General features: G+C 38.1%; 1 protein-coding gene across 4 annotated transcripts in view; it reads right to left on the reverse strand.

Annotated features, from left to right (window-relative positions):
- Positions 1 to 23592, reverse strand: part of RYR3 (ryanodine receptor 3) — a 477900-nt gene that overhangs the window by 22460 nt on the left and 431848 nt on the right. For all 4 annotated transcript variants that reach the window (XM_063439165.1, XM_063439168.1, XM_063439167.1 and 1 more), the window contains exons 89-97: positions 14271 to 14329; positions 12843 to 13014; positions 12470 to 12556; positions 11692 to 11898; positions 10737 to 10867; positions 8102 to 8144; positions 4073 to 4200; positions 2106 to 2166; positions 1854 to 2000 (exon numbers count right to left, since the gene is read on the reverse strand). In XM_063439165.1, the coding sequence (XP_063295235.1) occupies positions 1854 to 2000; positions 2106 to 2166; positions 4073 to 4200; positions 8102 to 8144; positions 10737 to 10867; positions 11692 to 11898; positions 12470 to 12556; positions 12843 to 13014; positions 14271 to 14329 (1035 nt within the window). The remainder of the gene's footprint in view (positions 1 to 1853; positions 2001 to 2105; positions 2167 to 4072; positions 4201 to 8101; positions 8145 to 10736; positions 10868 to 11691; positions 11899 to 12469; positions 12557 to 12842; positions 13015 to 14270; positions 14330 to 23592) is intronic.

Raw genomic sequence — 23592 nt, forward strand, 5'->3', positions numbered from 1 at the left:
AGCAAAAGTTATTAGACAACATGAAATTAACTTCACCCGAACCTTAACATATAGAAAATTGCAGTGACCGAGGAGGTAGATGAGTATACAGGTTAAATCTAGTTATATATCTTAGCACTGTTAAATGATGTTTGAGGATTACATTTTCCATAATATTTAGTCAGCTTAAAAGCTCATTGAACATCACACGTTATGCCTCCCACAAGGATTTAAAGTGCCAACGTCAGCAATTGTTTAGGGACTGCATTTCCAATGGTGCAAAGCCAACCTAAAATGGTCTTATAATGTGGTCTTTAAGCACACAATGGCTGATGACGTTTTGGTGTACTACATTTTCTATAATGTATAATCTACTCCACAAACAATGGTTGACCATATATCCCAGCATCAATGTCCTCACTTTACCCCCCCCCCCCCAAAGTAGTAGAGAATGGATACAGATCAGGACAAGTATAACTTGTAGTGTTGGCAATGATGGGTGAAAGCAGCAGACACAATATAGGGTTTTAATGTCTGCCTTCTACTGCTATGAGTAATGATACTTTTTTATTATCAATTGTAAATTAAAATACTTTATGTTGACAAGAATGCATTTTTTTTATTTCTGTACACATTTTTAGCTCCTTCATTCATTTTCTGCCACATTATATTTATTTTCCTTCCTGATCATTTATTTTACATTACCTATATAGCTAAAGGTAGTTCTTTTAATAGTAGTTGAAAAAACCAAACTACACACATGCACAGATATGCTCATATTACACGGTTATCACTCTGTAATGTGTTCTGGTTGTGTTTGTTCGTGTTTTTGTTTTTTTTGTTAACGCAGAACTTCCATAGTTCAATATATGACCAGAATGACATAGAAGCTCAACAGCAATATGATAAAATGTCTCTTTAAGTTGATGCCAGCAACTGTTGGCTTTTTATCCAGCAGGTAAGAATTAATAGTGCATGCTGTGAGTGTTTAAAGTAGCTGTTCACTTTCAATAATTCATGAGGCATCTACAACAAACATCACTGACTTCAGAAGCTGACAGAAGAGTGAAAAAGGGGAGCGGGCCTCATAGTATTCCAGGAGGAAGGAGGGCAGGTAAATTGCAGAGATGGGAGTTAAATGTACTTTGCTAATGTTACAAGCATTTGGAATCGATCTTAGTGCTTTACAAAGTCTGTTCCTTTTTTTTTTTTTATTTCTGCAATACGTGTTAAAGCCCTGCCAGGATTGTCGCTTCCTTTAACATCAAATCTCTCTTTACACGCCATAACACCAGTTACTGCATGCGTGGCAGTAATTACTGGCTGATCTAGTGCTATTATCGCAAATGCTTTACAAACAACTTACACGTTTTATGAGTTTCCACTTAGGCTGGTCTGCATATTACAGCTCCTCGTGAATGCTGGCTGGATTAAGGACACTGTGCTAGGGTTTGAACTGTGAAATGAACAGCACTTAATTCAGCTGTCTGCTGACGAGAATAACCCTCTCTGGCATAAGCAATGCTAGGTATTAGTGGTTTCTAGTCCTGTCCTGTGCGTGCCATTATTATAAAAGGGTTGTGCTGTCTATGCCAGTCCATGATTGCATGAGGAATGTAATGCAATCATAGCAGGAGGTTAGGCTAATTATTTTGCAGCCACCTCTGATCGCCTTTGGTCGCCAAATATTTATATTCTTCCTGAATGTGCCGTTTTTTAAATTGTATTATTCTTCTTCCAAATACCTACCGTCTCTTCTGACCATCTATCCCCATATGGATTCTATGTCATATAAACTATACTTATTACATTGTTCAGCACTGCAGAATGTTCAGGTACTTTATTAGAAGAAAAAAAACTATTACAATACTCACTTGTTTTCCATTGTGAGTGACTGAAGATAAAATGGTTCTCAGAGTTTTGAAGCCCATAGCAATGTCAAGGAGATGAGCAGCAAAGAAGAAATTGTTGTAGTGTCCAAGGATCGACATGGTTGTGTACCAAGCAAGGTAAAGGAAAGACTGGAAGAAGAAAAATAGCGTCAGAATACACATCTATTTGTACTTTTTCCCAATGCCAAGTTAGCTTTAGCGATGACAAAATAATGGATCTAGTTCAGTACATACGTTGTCAGTGAAGACGACTCCAAGTTTCCAGATGTGATACTTCATATCAATGGAACTCAACCTAGAGAGGACAATTTTAAAGTCAGCGAGAACAAACAACTTGCAGACTTATTCTAGTCATGAGACCAGAAATGTACCTATTTCCAGTCAGTTGTAACAGCACAAACATACTTGTCAGTCTTGTGCTCAAGGAAGACAAAATTTAGAAATGCGATATTATAAAATTCTGGTGTCCATGACTGTTGAATGCCTTAATTTACTACCTCTCTTGTAGAAAGGGTTGATTCCATCCAGCTGTTTAAAGGAGTTTGCAAAGCCACACACAAAACAAGAGTATCAGATGGTTCTTTCCATTCAATCAGGCTGTGGGTTTCTCACAATGGACAACAATCTCTATACCAAGTCAAATAGGTCTCCAAGTGGACAGACCCGCCAAAGAATTGTAATGTACACAGCATGGGTATTGTTGGGAGGTTATAAGTGGGATGAAGCCCCAGATGCTGTACTGGATTAAGGAATGTGTAATAAATTAAATTATTCAGCCCTTAAATTAGTGTGAAAGCAGCAGTGGCCCATGTTCTGTTTTAGCAGAGGCATGCAGTTACCGCTACCTCTAGCTGCAGGCTGTTTGTTAAAAAGCCAATTAATTAACATTTTCAAAAGATGACAGTATATCCGTCTTTAATCTATCAAAAAAAAAAATGCTTCATGTAAACAACAGTGTAGGGAAGAGGCACTTAAGGCTTATGTTGAGAGACAGCAGCTTGCTGAAGCTTTCACGGCTCTAGAACCCCAGGTAAACCTGGATGATGATATATGGGAGAGATGATGTAGAAAGAAATAACCAAACAATTGGGGAAAAATAAATGGAAAGGCATTAGGAGAGAGGAAATGATGGAGCAGGAGTCTGTGGGTATATAAACACTTGTATAGTAAATGACAAGCTCCTCCAACTCAACAGTGATTGGGCGATCCCTGGTTGGCTGCAATATGGGGGGAGGATATACCATGGACCACTTAAGCCTCAGGAAGTAATGTCATTGCCACGGTCATGTGCTTGTCTTTGGCAAATACTTTAACATTGTTACTCAGGTAGAACCTCAGACAGTGCTCTAAGAGGCTAATTGAAAGGCACAGAAACAGCAGTAAGACAAGGTCCAGCGCTGAGAGTCACAGGTGGTGACTTACACTTACAGGTCTAACAGATAAGGGGATGAGTGACCGGTTAACTGACAAAGGAGACCGTATATGTGGGAGTATGCAGGGCATTGTGTCTATACTGAGCAATAGCTTACTAGGACCCTGTTGGAGGGTGGTTGTTGTGTATACATATACATATCACACACATGTAAACACTGAACTGGTAATAGTGGAGAATTTGTAAGGGGACTGCACATGTAAAGCCAAAAGAGACAAATAAAATAAATTTTCAAATGTCTCATTTTCCAGCTCAGCTAGGTTTGCATACAATTTGCAATTTCCTGATCAGTTGCTCACAATTTCTGGTTCGGTAAATAAACCCTATAAATATATATTTTCAATGTAAAGCAGGGAGACACACTCAATAATGCTTGTAAAGGATAGCTTAATTAGTTGTAGAGGACACGCATCCTTTATTTTTAAATCAGAACTTTTAAATTACATGGAGATTTCTTCCAAGAATGAAACCTCCAGGTCAACACTATGCAAACGGTTTAAACGTGTGTGATCCCAAGGCTAATGGATAAATGTAAATTATAGAGTCATGAGCATTACATGCTCTACGAATACTGACAACTAACATGGGGTGTGAAGTGGGTTTAGAGATATATACGCACTGCAAAAACATTTGTTACACCCATCAATAGACGTGCTTATGGAAATATATTTACATATGCAACATCAGTGAATATGCAAAGAGCTGTGTATAAGTTCACTTGTAGAAGCAATACACTTCTCATAATAAAACATCAGAAGCATTCACTTACCATGATACAAGCGATCCCTCTTCAGATTTTGTCTTTTCCACTGGGCTGAAATCCAGAGCATTCTTATCCAGGCCGAGAAGTTCTGCAATTCTGTCTGCCCCATATAGGTCTCCATACTTGTTGATAACCTACGCCAAAAAAAAAAAAAAAATACATTACAGGAAAATGTACAGTAATTTTCACAGGCAAGAGTTGGAGCTCTATGGAGAATGAATGCAGTATGGCCAAAATGATAGGAAGTCTAACAATAAACACTGCTGGCGATGTGAGAGCATTTACCCAAAGAAGATTTTTTTATAATAAATTCTACCTTCCACTGCACTTACAGGTAGCATGGGTGCCCACAGCACAAGTGCCCTTTATGATACATAGGAATGACTATGCCAACTCAGGTTATGGTTTTGCCGTATCTTGAACATTCTCAATGGACACTACACCTGAGCAAAAATTAGTTTGAGCTAGTTCATACAAATAAAATGCCTGGTAATCGTCGAACAAATCAATTCTAAATCATTTTACCTGTGGAGTCTACAGGTGAGATTGATAGGGGAACGATTTACAGGAATGTAATCCAGATAACTCACTAATTTTAGCACAAATCATGTCGACACCACTGGCTGGTACCATTGTCTACCACCATAGGATCCAACATTTACTGAATATTTTTATGGTGGGAAAGGTCTCGTAGTTTGGAAAATGTAGAGTCTACATCCTATTTTAACAGTCTACTGTATAACTGCATATATTTACAGATGTCTGCCTGCCGGTTAGTGAATTAATATAAGTTATTACAAATGTGTTATAAATTAAATCACTAGATTGAAGCAGTTTAACCCCTTAAGGACCAAACTTCTGGAATAAAAGGGAATCATGACATGTCACACATGTCATGTGTACTTAAGGGGTTAAAAAGATCCAGATATCCAAATGTCTCTATAGAGGAGGCCTAGGATCACTGTTCCAGCTCCCATAATACAGATATGTCCATACAATAAAACGAGCTGGGCACAACACAAAGATATGTATTCAATACACAGAGCTGGGTAGGCTGCAGAGATATCCATTCAACAGGTAGAGCTGAGTAAAATATAGAGAAATAACACACAGAGCTGGGCACAATACGCATCATAACTATTCCACAAAGCCAAGATCACAGTGATGGATTACACAGAGCTGCAATACAGAGATGCCCACACAGAATATGTCTAATGTGGTTAAAGCATCAACATACTGACATACTCCAACCATTTCAGCTACTCCTGACTCACTATTACCTCTCAACACACAGTGCACATTGGGTTAAAGCAGCCGGTTACTGACTGACTCAATTACCGTATATTGCAAGCTGCAACGGTAATCTGCAGTGGTAATATGGAGCCAAGAAGTAGCTAATATGGTTAACAGAAGCAACAATCATTACAGATTAAAACAGATAGAAATCACACCAGTCCTCAGAGTCACATCCCTAGTCCTGCAGTTTGAAGCTTCACAACAACGTTTCAACTAGCCACAGCATGATTTGTCTCAGGTCTCATCTGTAGAGTGACCAAGCACTTTAAAGAAGATGGTGAATATGTACAGTAGGAGTTAATAAAAATATTAGTGATCATTAGTAGAGTGCTGTGTGTCAGAAATGCCCCCCTTCCATTGTCACACTTGGGCTTCCATGGCTTTATATTTTAATTATATATTAGAGTAAATTCCCTTGCTTAATCAGCCCTCAGACAGTTACTGAGGCTGTTGGTGGGGGAGATAATACTATATACTTACATTTGGAAGGGGCTAGGCTGCAGCCCTGCTCTCACTGTGTTGCTTTCAAGATGGCTTCTTGCTTGTCTCTCCCATGTGCACTGTAACCCCACCCGCTGGTGCTATGAGCCAATGATGTTCCCGGAATAGAGAGTCCAATAGCATTTCTCCCCTCATTGGCAGCTGACTGCTGCCCAAAAGGCAACTCAATGGAAACTCCTTCTTAAAGGAGACTAGGCATGTGCAAATCATGCTGAAACAGGGCAGATTTCAAACTTGCCACATATTTGTTGACATGCCAAGATGCTCTGAAGAAAGCTTGTCCATACAGCTACCAATGAGGAGGGAGGGGCCCTGTAGAACTGAAAACTATTGCAGTATTAAAGAGACACTATTTTCCCCATATTTTCTTTCATTCCACCCTCCCTTAAACTAGTTCCCCAGATACTGGTGGGGCACTGCCCCAAGAGCCCATATGGCTGAGCCTAGTTAAATAGAGTTGAGCTACCTATAGACAAGGATTACAAAGTGTCAATGTTATGTTTTCATGATGTGTAATCCCTGCTTATATGGTTATACTTTGTCATTGCAAATTTATGTTTCTGCCGTTAAGTCTTATGAAAGCAGCACATCAAAGCATTGCTTTATAGAAAGCACTTACTGTAACAGATTAAATGGAACGGTGAAATAAAAGCGAATTTGTTATACTACCATCCTGTATTGTTTTACTGCACAATGTTAAGGAAGACTCTGGAGATATTCAAAAAGAGCTAGGGGAGTATAAATTAAAAATGGTACCAGATGGGGGGTTTTATTACGAGAACGTAACATTTGCTGCTAAAACCATTTATTATAACAATAGATTCTCTTTAGCTGGCTATTGCGGTACAGTGTGACCCAAATCACACTGCAGATGTTAACACCTTCAATGGATTCTGATGTTCAGAGCACAATTACATTTGTCAGATCAAAGAAAGGAAGGAAATGAGAAAGCTGCATATAGATGATCACAGAAACGCTAGTGAAAACTCTCCTTGCCGATCTAGCAGACATGAATTTCTTTTCCTAAGCTTTTGTACCTGAAAATTGTTATTATTTTTGAGGTTTAGATCACAGGCACAGCCAGCATTTCAGCACAGTAAATTCACCTGCTGCTCAGTGGGGACTTAACATCTCTTCCACAAGACTTAATATCCATGGTAACTTAAGCTAGGGGATGTTACTCTCTGATTAAAATGTGGAATAGTGCAGCAAATTGACAGTCTGGTTACATCTTTTAACCAAGCCAGATGCACAGCTATGAGCCTACATGGTATATCGATATTCAATAAAATCTAGGTGTATATAAATATACTATATATAATAAATATGGTATTTAAATAAAAAAGTGGATTTTAACAGACAGACTGACACATTTTTTTCTACAACAAGAATTCCAAATATCGAATTACATTCCTATTCCCCACTATGCTGGTATAGTGTTAGATCCAGTAACTCCTGGGAATGACCCAAGTAAATCCATGATTCAACACTAGTCACGGCATTTTAATCAATTCTGATAAATAATAAACATGTTATTGCATCTTACAAGATACATTATTAATATTTAATTTAGGCAGAAATAATTTCAATTGGATATAATCATAATATATTTCAGATAATAAGATATTTTATATGAGATCCTGTGTTATCTTTGCAGTTTCACAACGTACACCATATGCATTGTTCTTGTATAGATTTATGTCACAGGACCAGCCAATAGAAATCCATGTTCAACTCCTGTTTTTTTGTGTGTTTTTTTTTTTTTTTTTGTGACATTGACTCACACCACTCCAACTTGCTGGTGTACCAGTAAAAATAAACATGACAGATTCAAGTGTGATCACCAGTTCTATACAGGTTTATAAAAAAATTATGTAGGTTGTGAAAAGCAAATATTAGATTGTTTGCAGTCTTACAGAAATTGGGTAATTATCTTTATTGGGGGAAAGCATTTTTGCACAACATATAGATCAGGGGTGCCCAAAAGGTAGATCCCCAGATGTTTCAAAACTACAGCCTCCAAGATGCTTTGCCTTTCTAAAGGCATGCAAAGCATCATGTGAGTTGTAGTCCTACAACATCTTGGGCTCTAGTGTTTGGGCACCCCTAATATAGATACTCTTTGCCATATGCAATCATTTAATCATACAGTCTTACACATGAGCCTTGAGCGGTTGGATCCCTCACAGAATAAGCAATTACCAGCACATCCACTGTTAGTAGAGTGAAAGGACTTACCTTTCTTTTAACAAATTTATCCCAGTAGTTGTTAGGAAATGACCTAAAAACAGCAAAAGAATAAGAAATTGTTCAGTTCCACCTCAAACATAATTTGAAAATGGTAAAGGATTTTACATGATTTAGAAAAGTCATAGCTTCAAAATAGATATTTGGGTATACAGCTTGCACTTACTGCTCATATATATATATATATATATATATATATATATATATATATATATATACACACACACACATATATATATATATATATATATATATATATATATATATATATATATATATATATATATACACACACACATATATATATATATATATATATATATATATATATATATATATATAAAACTATCTATATCACTATATCACTTATATATTCTTTCCAGTCAAAGGAGAGACAAAAAAAAAAAAAAAACATTTTCCTTACCAACATACGACATGTATTTTAACCAATCTTTATCAAACTGTTCTATTGCCTCAACATTCTCCGTATAAATGTATACACTACATGCAGTTATTAAGAGACAGGCCATTTTGTAAGATATACCGAGAGTTTATTAATGGGATATTTTTGATGCACAACAATTTATAAACAAATATGACCACTTTTGTCAAATGGAAAGTGTTCAGTAATTTGCTTATGTTAATTTTTAACCTGAAGGCCTAACACAGTTAGTAAACGAGGGTACAGGAAGCTTTCAAAAATGACTGCTGTAAAACACTGATGGTGTACAGAATAATAGGGTGGCAGTTCTAGTATTGGCTACTAGACTAGTATTGGCATTTCTGGTGTAGCACTTACAGAGTTAACAGAAAAACAGTATTAAGGAAAAGCAGCTCTAAAGCCTGGTTCGCATACACGTGAACACACTGTACCACACTCCAACAGCCTTACTGGATTTAGTAAATAGCTAAATATAAATACACCCTTGAGTCTAGACATGAGCTGGTGTTAGATGACTTGCAGTGTAAAAACATTCCATCTAAACCTTCCTCGACCATAAAGAATTCATATAACCCCTTTCAATTAAAGCACTTTAATGAAAATTTGAATCCGTTGTCCATGAAAATCTCATGGTGATGTGGTGCTCCAGTAGGGTATTAAATATATATATATATTTTAAACCAGTACTGGAAATGGAACTAAAATGATATAGTTTATACAACATAAAATAGAAATGTATGGTTTATTACTGTACACAAACCATTGCAATGTGCAGTGATTAATCATACATCGACACCTGTTAGCTAATTCTCGTTTACATTGATCAATTCTATTAATATAAATACATCATAATGTGCTACGTTTCATTCAGAGGTTTATATGGATCCAGAGTCCAAGATTCAATTTATACACAGTTATATTATTCTTTCTCAATAAGCACTTACTGTCAACAAATAAACTAGAAACATAGAAACAATAAATAAACAAATAAACTACTGATATGTAATATCACAATATCTCCCGTGCCATATAATATATGCAAATGATCACAATCTCCACATTCAGTTTTTCTGCCTTTACATCTACAGCTCTTATTTATAAAGGCTGGTTTCTGGAACACGGCTTTTGGGCAAGAGGACAATGTAAATGAACCAGTGACCAGCACAGAATGCTGCTTTTGGTAAACAAGGCATGTCAATGTGGGCCTAGCTTGGCTCATGGTGGGAATCATTCTTTTTTTTAATTTTTTTTTTTTTTTATAAAGTTGTAGTGAAAGAAAACAAGTATCAAACTCTCCGAGGATATCAGTACATTTTCATCTATGACATGCAACATTTATATATAGATTTGTAGAAATTGCTACAACTGGAAGACAGCCTCTTGTCTTACTCAGCAAAGTAAAAGATTTCACATCCTCTCTTACAATGTCAGTTTTGTCCAACTCGTATATTTATGTGTGCACGTGACACATACACAGGTAAGATTCACAGAGAGAGCTGAGCTATGGCTGGAAGCTTGAGTCATCTCTGCACACAGTCCTTTTAATTAAGTGAGCCATGCGAGTGGATGATAAACTCATTATCCCATAAATGTCTACTGTACTGGGGTTTGTACGAAAAGATCAGGTTGAATAACATAGACCAGAGTGAGACACTCATTATTGTTGGCCAGGTAGCAGTCTGTGTTGGGCTACAATTTGAAGAAGAATATTGTTCATTCTTTTTATGCACTATCTATATAATGCACTAAAAAAATAAGGGGTTTATTTTTGCCTATAGTTCCATTTAACTACAAAGTACAATCCAATCACTGCTGTGTTTTACTAACTAAGGATGGCTAGGTGCACCGAAGCACAGTTTATAATCCAGACATCACTTCCTGGGAGCCAAATATATCACAGTTGAAAAGGCACTTCCAGAATGTCTATTTGTGTAGCTTTGAGTTATAACTACTTATTATAATCTCTGTTGACCGAGAAAGTCCATAATATAAGGAAACAGCTTATTTAGAAAGAGGAGGGGAGGGCAGTTGAAAACAATACATGCAGAACACTAATAGGATGGTACAAGTCACTGGAAATAAGAATATGTATATTATCTTCATTGATTTTGGCCCTACAGTCCCAGAAAATGAAATAGATCAAATAATCTCATTATGGTAGAAGGGCAAATATATCTGACTCACGGAGTATTAATGACGAGACGATCCCACTGCCCTTTAATGTCATCATCTGAGGGCTGCTCTGTAATGTATAGACCATCAAACTCTACATTGCGTGCGATTTCCTTCTCACGTTTAAATACCACCAGCGGAACCTGTGGGAGACAGAATAATGTCACTTAACATCTGGCTAATTTATTAACAGGCTTTTTCTATATTCACACCTGTAACAAGAAAAGACAAGTGGGACTCCATGATTCTCTCTCATACCGTTTGCAGCAATTCCCTCGTGTACCAAACTGCTTTTATTCATTTTAACGTGAATCATTGGGGAAACATGGTGTTACCGTGAACAAAAATCCTTAGCTGTCATGCAACAGAGTAAGTTAATGGAAAACAAAAAGTCTATGGGTACGTTCAAAGAACATTCACATTCTCATTGTTTCAGCTATAAAAGGAATGTCATTATCAACTTGGTTTTACAGATGTAAATGTATAGAAGAGTAATATTTCTCCATGGGGACTGGCACCATCTGTACAAATCCAAATAGATTTTACAGGTTTAGAGAAGAATCATCTATCTAATTACATCATGCGGTTTTTAAGTGACAAGTGAGAATATATTTATTCCAGAACAGTCCATGTCTACCAGTTTCGCCATGAGAGCTGTGTCTTGAGTCTCAATAGGAAAAACTATCTTAAACCGTTTTAGTGGCCATGTCTGGGATAACAAAAAAGGTTTAAGCCATAGAAAAATGTCCACCATGATGGACATGGCCCACTGCTGTCTAAGGATGTTCGAATCTGATATATGACATGTAAATTATGCTTGCACTGATAGTACTAGTGGCTTATCTTAATTGGGATTAACACTACACAGTAAAGTATAAACAACTTTACCCAGTGCTCACAGTAACAACAGGTACTCAAAGCTTCTTAACAGGGACATACACAACAGACATAATCATAGGATTAGTACCTTCAAACAGTAATATCCAATAACACAGAGAAAGGAGATGATGGTGTGAATAATAGCCAAGATTCGGAGAGTTGGTGCCATGTAACCGGTGTTCTCCTGAAGAACAAAATAAACTGCCCCTTCATCTGCATCCTCCTCATCTTCTTGGAATGAGTTCCACAGATTGGAATCATTATCCGGCTCTTCACTTGATGGTTCCTCTGTAACCTGAAAAAAAAAATTAGCAACATAAAAAATGGAACATGAATTAAGGTCTCTTATGCATGCTTTCACAGAAATGAACTAGCCCTTCCAACAGCCTATTATCGTAGACAATGCGTGCGATGTTCTCTGTGTGTACTGTTAATGAAGCTTTAAAACTGTTTACAAAACAGAATGAGTGAAGAGCTTTTCATTGAAAGGCATCATATAAAAATTGGCCAATAATTACATTATTCCCAAAGGTTTCCTCAAATTGCGAATATTCTGCTGTATGTTCAAACTATAAAAAATCCTTTTCATTGTTCAACCTTTCTGCCACTTAGATGAGCAGCAAAGCGACATAATGAGCCACATAGAGGCTGACCGAGGCTGAATAAAGCACAACTGAGCTACTGTATGAAACGAGCGATAAAAGCTTGTCTCGAGAAGAGGCGCTGAGATGTCTGCCTTCAAAGAAACTTTTTCTGTGCTCACAGAACTACAATAGATTTAGGATGGTAACAAAAGATTCTGTTCGTACAGGGTCTTGGCTGATGACCAGTGCGAGATGAAAAGGATGTGATGTGAAGTGTTTTACCTTGTAGAATAACAGAATGAAGTTAATGGCGAATGCAACAAACAGAGCGAGAAATCTTAGGTTGTAGAAGTTTCGGGCCAGATAATTCTGAAAGAAATAAAATAAATATATATATGTGTGAGTTTCAAAAGAGTCACGCTGCGTGTTCTGTAATTCTAAAGAGTTTTAGTGCTATGCTTTCACAAATACTGTGAACAAGGTTTTTATGGCCATTGTAAACCTTTTTTTTAAACACTTAACAATATTGATCTCATCAAAGATAAGATTTGTGTTTATATATACGTACACCTTGATAATCGTCGTAACAGGTGTTCTTAGCGTTTTATACCTTTAGACCGTCAGAAGAAGAACTAGAAGAATAATAAATATTTACCAGCGTTTTGGTTTGGTAGATCTCCAAACCAGCAAGGAAGTTTGCCATAAATGCTTCCGGATGCTCCTTCTTCATTCCTCGCCTTTTCCTTTTAATTGATGTCCCTCTGCTTTCCAAAAATTCAGATTCTTCTTCTGCTTTAGCTTTATCCTTCTTCTCACCATCTTCCATGCTGAAAACAAAATTGTTACAGGGGATTATTCTCCAGTGCCATAAACACCAGAACTTTTACCTTGTGTATTGTACTTGGAAAACAATAAAATGTTCTTTATAGAGGTTGTGGGCTTCTATTAAAAATGAGTGAAGGATGGACAACTTTGGTGCCTGTACGATTTGCCACCCTTACAAATGTAATATTAAAAAAAAAAAAAAAAAAACAAGTTGAGTCGATCTTGGGAAACAGAGTGCTGTATATAAACAATGCTGTGTTAAAAAAAAAAAAAAATGGATCACATGCTAGGTAAACTGCGGCCTAAGCTCAACAGAGTACAAGAGAAACTCATTTTGTTTGACATTGCTTTAAGACCCACAAAAAGAGCAAAAGTCTGTGCATTTACTGGCAAAAAAAGCTCTCTTTGATGGAGGTAGGAAGAGAGTGCTGTGTGCCACAAAAATAACTACTTAAGTAAACACACTCCGAACAAGGTACATGCTGTACAAAAAAAAGGCCAATTTGGGTCAATTAAATTCATCATGGTAGCAAAATGTCAGTACCATAAACATATCTTGTGGCATATATATCAATTACTCTTTTTTTTTTTTTTTTATTTAGAGTATAAGAAATATATGTACACAATGTCCCAGTCTGATAAATATTTATTATAGAAATATGAAATGACACATGCAAGTTTATGTTATTGTATATTTAAGTAAGAAAGGAGTGATTGAAAGATCGGGACAGTCATTCATCAGTCCCCCAAAAAGTCCAGCGGTAACAGTCCTTAATGTGCTAGTGGCAACAAACCGACCGTATACAGTTGAGACTGTCTGTACGGATTGGTACCCTGAACTAGTCAGCATGATTAAGAATCAGTAAGACTGCAGAAACAGTATTAACAGGCAGTGGACACAAAGGGAAGGGTAGATATACATTGCGCAGGGCTAAGGTACACAAGAGGCATCAACCCTGGCACACTGAAATAAAATGCCAGTACTCTAAAGAAAAACTTTAGAAAAGCACCGGTTTAAGTGACAAACAAATTAATGATGGGCATTTTAATTAATTAAACTGAAATCATGCTGTACGAAGTCTTGACGAGTTGTTGAAATAATTAGCTGTTTTGTGTTGCAGCAGGTTATTTTGCACTGGAGAGAGATGCCTTGATAAGAAAGTAATGAGGCTCCACAGCCTGTTAGTCTGTTTAATATAATGCTTTTCCATCTAGTTAAGAATCTTGATGTTCCAAACAAAATCAGAGGGAAACTTACTCCGCTTTCTCGGATTCAACTTTTAAGTCATCATCATGTTCCTTTTCACTCTGAGCCGCCTGCAATCACAAGGTAAGACAGTCACTATAGAGAGATTGACGTTTCATTGCCACAAAAAAAAAATTCAATTAGTATCGCTATCAGTGCATATTCAATATATCTTACTTGCTTTGGCCATGCCTGCTAGAACAGTTTCACAGCTAAACTAATTAAAGTAGATAAGATTCTCTGAGTGATACCAAAAATCTTGTTCACAGTTCTTCCTCTGGCAAACCCTTTCAAGATCTATTTATTTTTAAATTTTTGTTGCAAGCTCTTTGAAGCTTAGAGTCTACTAACTGGGGACATGGCAAAAATGGTCATCATGGGTTGAGTCCTCAAATGGTTCCTTGAACCACCATGACAACTTTAGTGATTTGAAGTGGCCATGATGGTGGGAGTCAGTATGTGAAGTGTTTCTGCTTGAAAGACTGCACATACAAAGATATTGTTAAATGTGTGTTGGTGGGGGCTAGTTGCACTCCCAGGGTCATCTTGGGGGTCATCTTATACACGGTTGGGGATTAAAATAGACACTTGTGCGCAGGGCCTAAGTTAAGATGGCACCTGCCGCATTTCACTGAGCCACGGACCACACAGATGCCTGGCCTCCCTCCCGCCAATCCAATTCTAAATGCTGTGACCAGGAGGAAGAGGTTCCTATATGCGTGGGAACTGCAACAGACATCAGCACTTACCACCAACGGATCTCCAGAGACATGCCACATCATAAAAGGAGCAGCCATGTTAAGGTTTGCTTCACCTCAGGTAGGTCTTGCTTTCTGATTTGTATTTATGGGGGAGGAAATTGGGGTCAGGGAGCAGAAGGAATACTACTGTGATGTCCCAGCATGCTCTCACACCACCTGCAGTATTGTGGGAGCTGTAGTCTCCCATCATGCACTATGGAGCCATTACCTTCACAGAGTACCATAGAACAGGGGAGACATGAGAATCAGAAGTTTGTTGTTCCCCTCAGAAGTCCCCTCTAAAATATCAAAGTTGTTCGATTTCATGTTTTAAACATTGATTTCTTAATTTTAGGCTCAAAAAACAGGGGCCATCTTACACATGGGTCGTCTAATACCGAAAATACGGTAGTAGTTTACAGTGTTAAGGAAACAAGGGGAGGGAAACGAAAATGGTCCGAATAAGAGGAGATATTCTGAGGAGGTACTATTTTACCAACTCCATATCACCATTCACACAATCACCAATGAAAATTAGTTTGATAACAGTAGTTCACAGGTAGGTCATAGTTATTATGGGCATATTCAACAGTGGTTGTAATAAAATAGAGAAATTACGAAGCCCAACTGTGTACAGTCTGAGTATATTTATACTCCGCTTTTTTGTTCTAGTAAAGTAAGTCTTGCAATTATAGACTTCTTATATTTATTTACTAATCATTGTGGTATATTTGTTTTGTATCTAGCAGTTAAACTAATACTTCGGTGAGTCAGTGGCAATTTGTAGATAGCCACTATCCCCATAGATTTTGTGGGCAGCTTCTTTACCACTTTATGATGAGAGGGGCTGAAAGTGACTTACACAAAAGAGGCAAGCCTGATAACTTTTCCCCTCTTCTTTACCACTTATCCTGTAGGCCATATTTCAAGCGGACATGTAGAGTCTACTCTAGTCAATACTTCTTCTTGGGTCGGAGGATTAAAAACCCTTCCAGGCGCCTACAATATTAATTTTGCTGCCAACAGAATGTTGATAATTGGCAACCAACTGGGAACATTGTCATCTTGTAAATATCCTCCGCCAAAATGTCAACAATTTAGGGCATTCCAAAAAACATGGAGTTGTGTGGCTATCCTGTGCATCTCCAACATCTAGTAGATGCAGTGTTGTGAAACATGGCAAGTTTTTGGGGTACCAAGTACCATCGCATCATGATCTTACAATATGATTCCCAATGATATAGGCTACTGGAGGATGATTTAGTTAAGCGCAGAGCCTGTAATCATTCGGGAAGGACCGTGGATGTGCTCAGTTCTTTTTCCCACTGTAACAGATAAGGCAGTTTTTTATTCGCTTTTGTGTCCTTAAGTGTGTTGTAACATAGGGCAAGTGTTGTGGTTGCTGTGCGGGTGTTAATGCAATATTGGACAAAAAGTGTTAGACTTGAAGGTGTCCCTGCTGTAATTCACTTGGATGTTATATGTTTAATTCTGAGGTAAGTGAATATTTCCTTTAATGGGAGGGAAAATTCTTATTGTAAATCTGGGAAGGATTTGACTCCTTTGTCATTAAACAAGGAGCCAAAGGAAGCAGCCGGTACGCTGCCCCTCCTCTGACATCCAGCCAGGATGACATCAACTTTTCGGTGGGGAGGGGTGGCTTTCAGGGAAGGTATATATCTCTCCTCCCCTGCCGTCCTACAACGTATTACTGCTTGCCTTTCTTCCATCTCTGACTGGATGTCCTCCCACTTTCTGAAACAAAATCTCTCTAAAACCGAGCTCCTTGTCTTTCTTCCTCCTAATACTGATCCTCCTCTTTCACTCTCCCTTCAAGTTAGTTGTATCCACCAGGGTTCGAGTCCTGCAGGAAATGGCGTTCCTGCACTTTTTTCACAGCAGGAACGCCGTTCCCGTTAGTAGTCCTGCCGGACCTGCTCTTTGCCTGTAGCGGAGACCAAGTTCTGCAGTCTTAAGGAAAGATGGCAGCTCCGGCCTCCCTGGCAGTAACGTTATAACCCTGCATACCCCGCGCTGCCGACAATATGTCCGGAACACCGGGCTGGGAACTGAGAATGGAGGAAGTCTCATTCATGTTAGAGCTGCCGGGTTTCTCTGTACTCTCGGAGCTCAGAGTCCGGTGTCCCCGGCATCTCGTGCCCAAGAGGGGGGGAGCTGTGGTGCTCAGCATGCGCTGAGAGAACCGTCCGAGCCCAGGAGCAGGCGGCGCCATGTCCATCTCCCACAGGAAAGGTAACCTCAGCTGCTTGAAACCGGAGACACGGGGACTGGAACGCCACAGTGACAGCTAACAGTGAGGGAAGTAACAGCACAGGGAATGGTCATTATCCCAGGGGGAGGGAAAGAGAGCTGATCTGAGGGAATGTTATAATTGTCCTGCTGTTCTATAATCTCACAGCAGGATAATGTATCTATAACAGACTGTCTGCCAGGATATAACATGTCCATCACAGCCTCACTGCCCTCTTAGCTGCTGCTACTGTAATTGTATCCTGAGAGACTAATCCTTCCACTCTATGTTACCGTGCGAGGCCAGGCAGCGACACTTCTACCTGATATGTGACCTTGCTTCCTTTTGCCTGGGAAGTTATGCTGTCGGCAGAGCACGTTTGGTGCTCACAGTGCTGCATGTGATCCGCTGGGCAGCATGTCCGCCTCCGAGGGAAGGAGTAAAGGCAGATCCCAGCAAGGCTCTCCCTGCCAGGAACCAGGAGCTGCCGGCAGCCTGGGGGTCTTTAAAGTCACTGACTTCTTAGATAAAGGTACCTGAGCTCAGTGTGCACAGGAAGACCCCCTGCTACTGACATAGAGGGAGAGAGCACTGCCCACACTGACTGATGAGAAATCTAGAAAGTGATGGCAGATAAGAACCATTCGGCCCATCTAGTCTGCCCAATTTACTAAATACTTTCATTAGTCCCTGGCATTATCTTATAGTTAGGATAGCCTTATGCCTATCCCACGCATGCTTAAACTCCTTTACTGTGTTAACCTCTACCAATTCAGCTGGAAGGCTATTCCATGCATCCACTACCCTCGCAGTAAAGTAATACTTCCTGATATTATTTTTAAACTTTTGTCCCTCTAATTTAAGACTATGTCCTCTTGTTGTGGTAGTTTTTCTTCTTTTAAATATAGTCTTCTCCTTTAATATGTTGATTCCCTTTATGTATTTGAATGTTTCTATCATATCCCCCCTGTCTCGTCTTTCCTCCAAGCTATACATGTTAAGTTCCTTTAACCTTTCCTTGTAAGTTTTATCCTGCAATCCATGAACCAGTTTAGTAGCCCTTCTCTGAACTCTCTCTAAAGTATCAATATCCTTCTGAAGATACGGTCTCCAGTACTGCGTACAAAACTCCAAGTGAGGTCTCACCAGTGTTCTGTACAGCGGCACGAGCACTTCCCTCTTTCTACTGCTAATACCTCTCCCTATACAACCAAGCATTCTGCTAGCATTTCCTGCTGCTCTATTACATTGTCTGCCTACCTTTAAGTCATCAGAAATAATCACCCCCAGGGCCGGACTAGGACAAAAATTCAGCCCGGGCAATTAAAGGCAGAGCAGCCCACTATTAGGGGCGGGGCCAGAAAGGGGGCATGTCATGTCACCACCATTGACACGCACACCCCCTTCCACCCCACCAAATGAGTATGTTAATGTGAAGCTCCTCCAGCGCTCCTGGCTAAAATAAATGCCATGAGTTTTTTGGGGGGGGAGGGGGGCTTGAGTTTGTGCTGCATTTGCTGGTGATTTGTCTCTGGTGTCCTCAATAGTGGGATACCAGAGATCAAAACAGGAACCCGACTGTTAAAGAGTGTTGTACATGTGTGGGGATGTTCCTTGTGTTGTTGTATATGTTTGGACGTTGCATGTGTGTAGAGCAATTGTGTATGTGAAGGGGTCTGTTTGTGGCGTACTGCATGTGGCTAGGGGCTGTAGTGTGTGTGTCTCTGGGTTGTAAAGTATGTGTGTTTGTGTGTGTGTATTTATATAGGGCCTGTGGAGTGTGTGCATGTAAGGAGCTGTACTGTGTGTTTGTGAGTGTATCTAGGGGCTCTGGTGTGTGTATGCATATAGGAGCTGTAGAGCACATGTGTATAGGGGGGGGGGATAATGTATGCATAGGTGGTGTAGTGTGTGTCCAGGGGTGCAGAATATGTATTTATAGGGGATATAAATTAGTGTGGGTGCATGCAGGGGGTGTAATGTGTGTCAAAAGATAGGTATTGGATCAGCGCTGAGTGATCTAATAGGACTGTGAACAAATCGAAAGCTGCAACCTATGGGTATGAGGTTCCCTCTAATAACCTCAAAGGAAAAAAGGCAAAAACACAATAATAGGTCGCGCTAAATACAAATAGATGTGTAATAACAATGTAAAATAAATAAATAAAAAGATAAAATAGAACAAGATCAAAAAGACAAAAAGAAGAGGAATTTCCAAAAAAATTATGATAGACAACACTCTTCACCGAATAGATACAGAGTATCACACAACTACAAGACATCCAACCATCACACCAACAAATATCACAAATCACCAGATTATCAAAATTTCCCTCACCGAACTACCACAAATAAGTCCAGTTACACTCAATCCACAACACCTACACCAAGACCCCATAGACCTAGATTTGGCCAAGTGAATTTTTAAAAGATCGAGTAGAGATGGGAATTTTAAATAAACATGAATTAGATTATCTTAATATCCTTTACCCTAAAATTCCAGTTATTTATTTTCTTCCAAAAATACACAAAAAAGGTGAAGAACCCCCTGGAAGACCTATAGTGTCGGGTATTGGATCAGTTTTATCCAATCTTTCAGAATATATAGATATTTTATTACAACCCCTGGTTAAACAAACGAGATCATATCTGAAAGACTCTCTGACTCTTTTATCTTTTTTAAGTGATTTTAAACGGTGTCATAATTATATACTGGTAACCTGTGATGTACAATCATTATACACTATAATCCCACACAATATTGGATGCCAGGCAGTAGAAAGGATTTTAAAACAATACAGCTCCATCCCAGATTCTCAAATCAATTTTATTATACAAGGTATCAATATAATTCTTACCAACAATTACTTTTGGTTTTTAGATTCATTTTATATTCAAAAGAAGGGTACAGCTATGGGAACCAGGTTTGCCCCCAGCTATGCTAACCTCTTCATGGCGGATTGGGAATCCGAAGCTATTTGGGGTGATCATTGCTGGCGGGCAAACCTGGTTTCCTATTTCCGTTATATTGATGACTTATTTTTTATTTGGCAAGGCTCAGAAATGTCTCTTAAACTGTTTTTAGACCATTTAAATGTGAATGATAGAGGTATTGTTTTAACTTCAGAATTCAGCAATACGTCAGTGAATTTTTTAGATTTAAATATCTTTATCCAAGACGGATGCATCCAAACAAAAACTTTTTTTAAAGAAGTTTGTACAAATACAATAATAGATCAGACGAGTTGCCATCATAAACCCTGGTTGGATGGCATCCCAAAAAGCCAATTTCTTCGCCTCCACCGTAATTGCTCATCTACAGCTGATTTTATTGCCCAATCTACCTCATTGAAAAATATGTTTTTAGAAAAAAACTATGAAGTAAATAAATTAGATGTAGCTCTGGAGTTGGTAAAAGAGAAAGAAAGAAAAGAGCTCCTAACATATAAAGTGAAAAAAGCAGATCCCCCACAATTGCCTATTATCTTAGATTTTAACAACAAGAATAAAACCTTAAAGAAAATCATAAACAAACACTGGCACATTCTGAAACAAGACGACCTTTTAAAAGACTACATCCCAGATAGACCTAATGTTATATTTAGAGGAGCGCCGAATTTCAAAACAATGCTTACCAAAAACTATACAAAAAAAAGTGTACAACAAAAAAAGAATTTTTTATCTAAACCTAAAGGTTGTTTTAAGTGTAACAATTGTATTGTATGCAGAACCACAAAAGGTACCACAAATTCTAAAATTACAAATTTTTCTTCTAATATTACAAAAACCTCTTATCCTATTAAAGACTTCATTGGTTGTAACACTAAAGGTGTTATATACCTATTGGAATGCCCATGTGGACTACAGTACGTGGGCATGACTAAGAGATGTCTCAAAGTAAGATTGGCAGAACACTGCCGTAACATCAAAAGGGGCTATGACAACCACTCAGTTTCTAAGCACTTCATGATACACAATAAAGACCCGACACTTCTGAAAGTTATTGGGATAGAACATGTTACCCTCCCATGGAGAGGAGGTAACATTACCAATATCCTGGGCAAAAGAGAAATGTATTGGGTCTTTCAACTTAGAACCCTTGCCCCACAAGGACTCAATGCAGAATTTGATCTTTTTAACTTTTTATAATATACTATATCATTATTTCTCTTTTCTCTGCTCTCTATATTCATATCCCTTCATTCATATTCATATATATTCTTCCATATTTATTTATTTATTTTCTTATTTATTTACCCATTTATTTTCCCGTTATTTATTATTTTTCTATTATCTCTATATTTATTTTTATTTTTATTCAATTTTTATCTAATTTTTATTTTTATTTTTATTATTTTTACCTATATATATTTTTTCTCACATTATTTTCTTATATTCTGTTGCTACAGTAGAAGTTACAATTTTTCTTATTCTTACTTTTTTTCTTCCATGACTATTTTATTTATATTTATTTTCATTTTATATTCATTTCCCACTACTTACTCAGAAGTTGTCTCTGTTTGTTTATAAGGCAACTATCCAGTTTGTACATATTCTTGTCATCCCTGTATATCCATTACACTCACACACATATTCACTTTACATATTTACATATTCATACTCTGTCTACATATACACATTTCTCTTTCTTCACTTTTTTCACTATTCCAAAGTTTGCTTTTTTCCCCTCTTTTTTTCTTTTTATTTTCATTATGCTCGTTTTTATTTTTCCCTGTACATTCTGTACCATGCACTTCGACTAAAATTACCATTACTTTATGCAGCTTGCTCGTTTACTAGACGGAGGTGTGCTTTGTTGTGCCGACCTCCGTCTAGACTACATTGCCCAATGCTCATTGCGGTATGCCACGTGATCGCGGATGATCGCGATCACGTGTCTATCTGTCCTTCCCACTCATCCGGTCCTCTCATGCCCCTTGCTGTGCACTACATTACCCAATAGGCTTTAGGGAACTCCATGTGATCGCGGCTATCCGCGATCACGTGATCGAGTACTCCCTTTTCATTTTTATCCTTCTTACTTAATAACACTCGTTTTAAAGTTAGAATTAAGGGTTTTATTCATTTTCTTATTATTATCATTATGGACTTGTATTTTTTCTGTTTTAATATGTATTTGTATTTTAGACTGTGTATTGATGACGTCATTTTGGCGCTAAAATTTGAATAAGCATGTGTTTTCTTAGCTTATTTAAGCATCTATGTACCAGGCTGATTTTTACTATTGCCAGTTGATAAAGCCCTGTGTGGCGAAACGCGTTTTGGCTGTTTTTATATATTTATTATCTTATTAAAGGAATATTGGCTTTACCTAGAATTATTTTGCCATATATCCTTTATTTATTTATTTATTTATTTTACCTGGTCATATATTACTGTGAAGCTGATACCTGCTGAAGAATCGTAGGTGGGGACTATACCACCCAAACGAATAGATTGAGCAGTATATCCTGCTCATCCATATGTGAGTACCTGCATTTCTACTGTTTATACTTATTTTTATCATATCTACAGTGAGCACTATATTTGGTTGTTTTTCTTCCCCTTTTTTTATACCGAGGAATTATCTTCACCTTATCCCGCCAGTGGGGGGCAGACGCCACTGAATGCTTACTATACTTGAGCTAGTTTATGCTCAATAATAGGTGAGTAATATACCTCCCCTATATTCATCCTGCTCTTATTGGTCCTCAGTTTGCACTATTGGAGTTTCTTTGCTTTGTCTTTCCATGTATACCACGGAGTCAAGACACCCCATGAATTAGAAGATCCATTCTCTTCATTGGAAATTCCTACATATCAAGCCTTCCACTAATTTATTGGAATATACAAGCAGACTATTAAGTATTGGGACTATTCATTATAACTGTTCCATTCCTTACTGTTAGAGTGTGTGCAAGTGGATTTATATTAATATTAATACTTTTATTCCTCTTCTTTTTGTCTTTTTGATCTTGTTCTATTTTATCTTTTTATTTATTTATTTTACATTGTTATTACACATCTATTTGTATTTAGCGCGACCTATTATTGTGTTTTTGGTGTAATGTGTGTGTTTATAGGGGTATAACGTATGAGAGTGCAGGGAGTGTAGTGTAGGTTTATGGGGTATAGAGTGTGTATGTGAGTGCCAGGGGAATAGTGTGTATATAAGGGGTATAGAGTGTGTGTAGTGGGTTTGTGTGTAAGTGCAGGAGGTGCAGTGTGGACATAGGGGTATAGAGTGTGTAGTGTGTGTTAATGCAGGGGCTGTAGTGTGTATGTAGAGGTATAGAGTGTATGCAGTGTGTTTGTGTGTTAGTGCAGGGGGTGTAGTGTGTTT

This window comes from Pelobates fuscus, chromosome 13, assembly GCF_036172605.1.
Source record: "Pelobates fuscus isolate aPelFus1 chromosome 13, aPelFus1.pri, whole genome shotgun sequence".
NCBI classification, from domain to species: domain Eukaryota; kingdom Metazoa; phylum Chordata; class Amphibia; order Anura; family Pelobatidae; genus Pelobates; species Pelobates fuscus.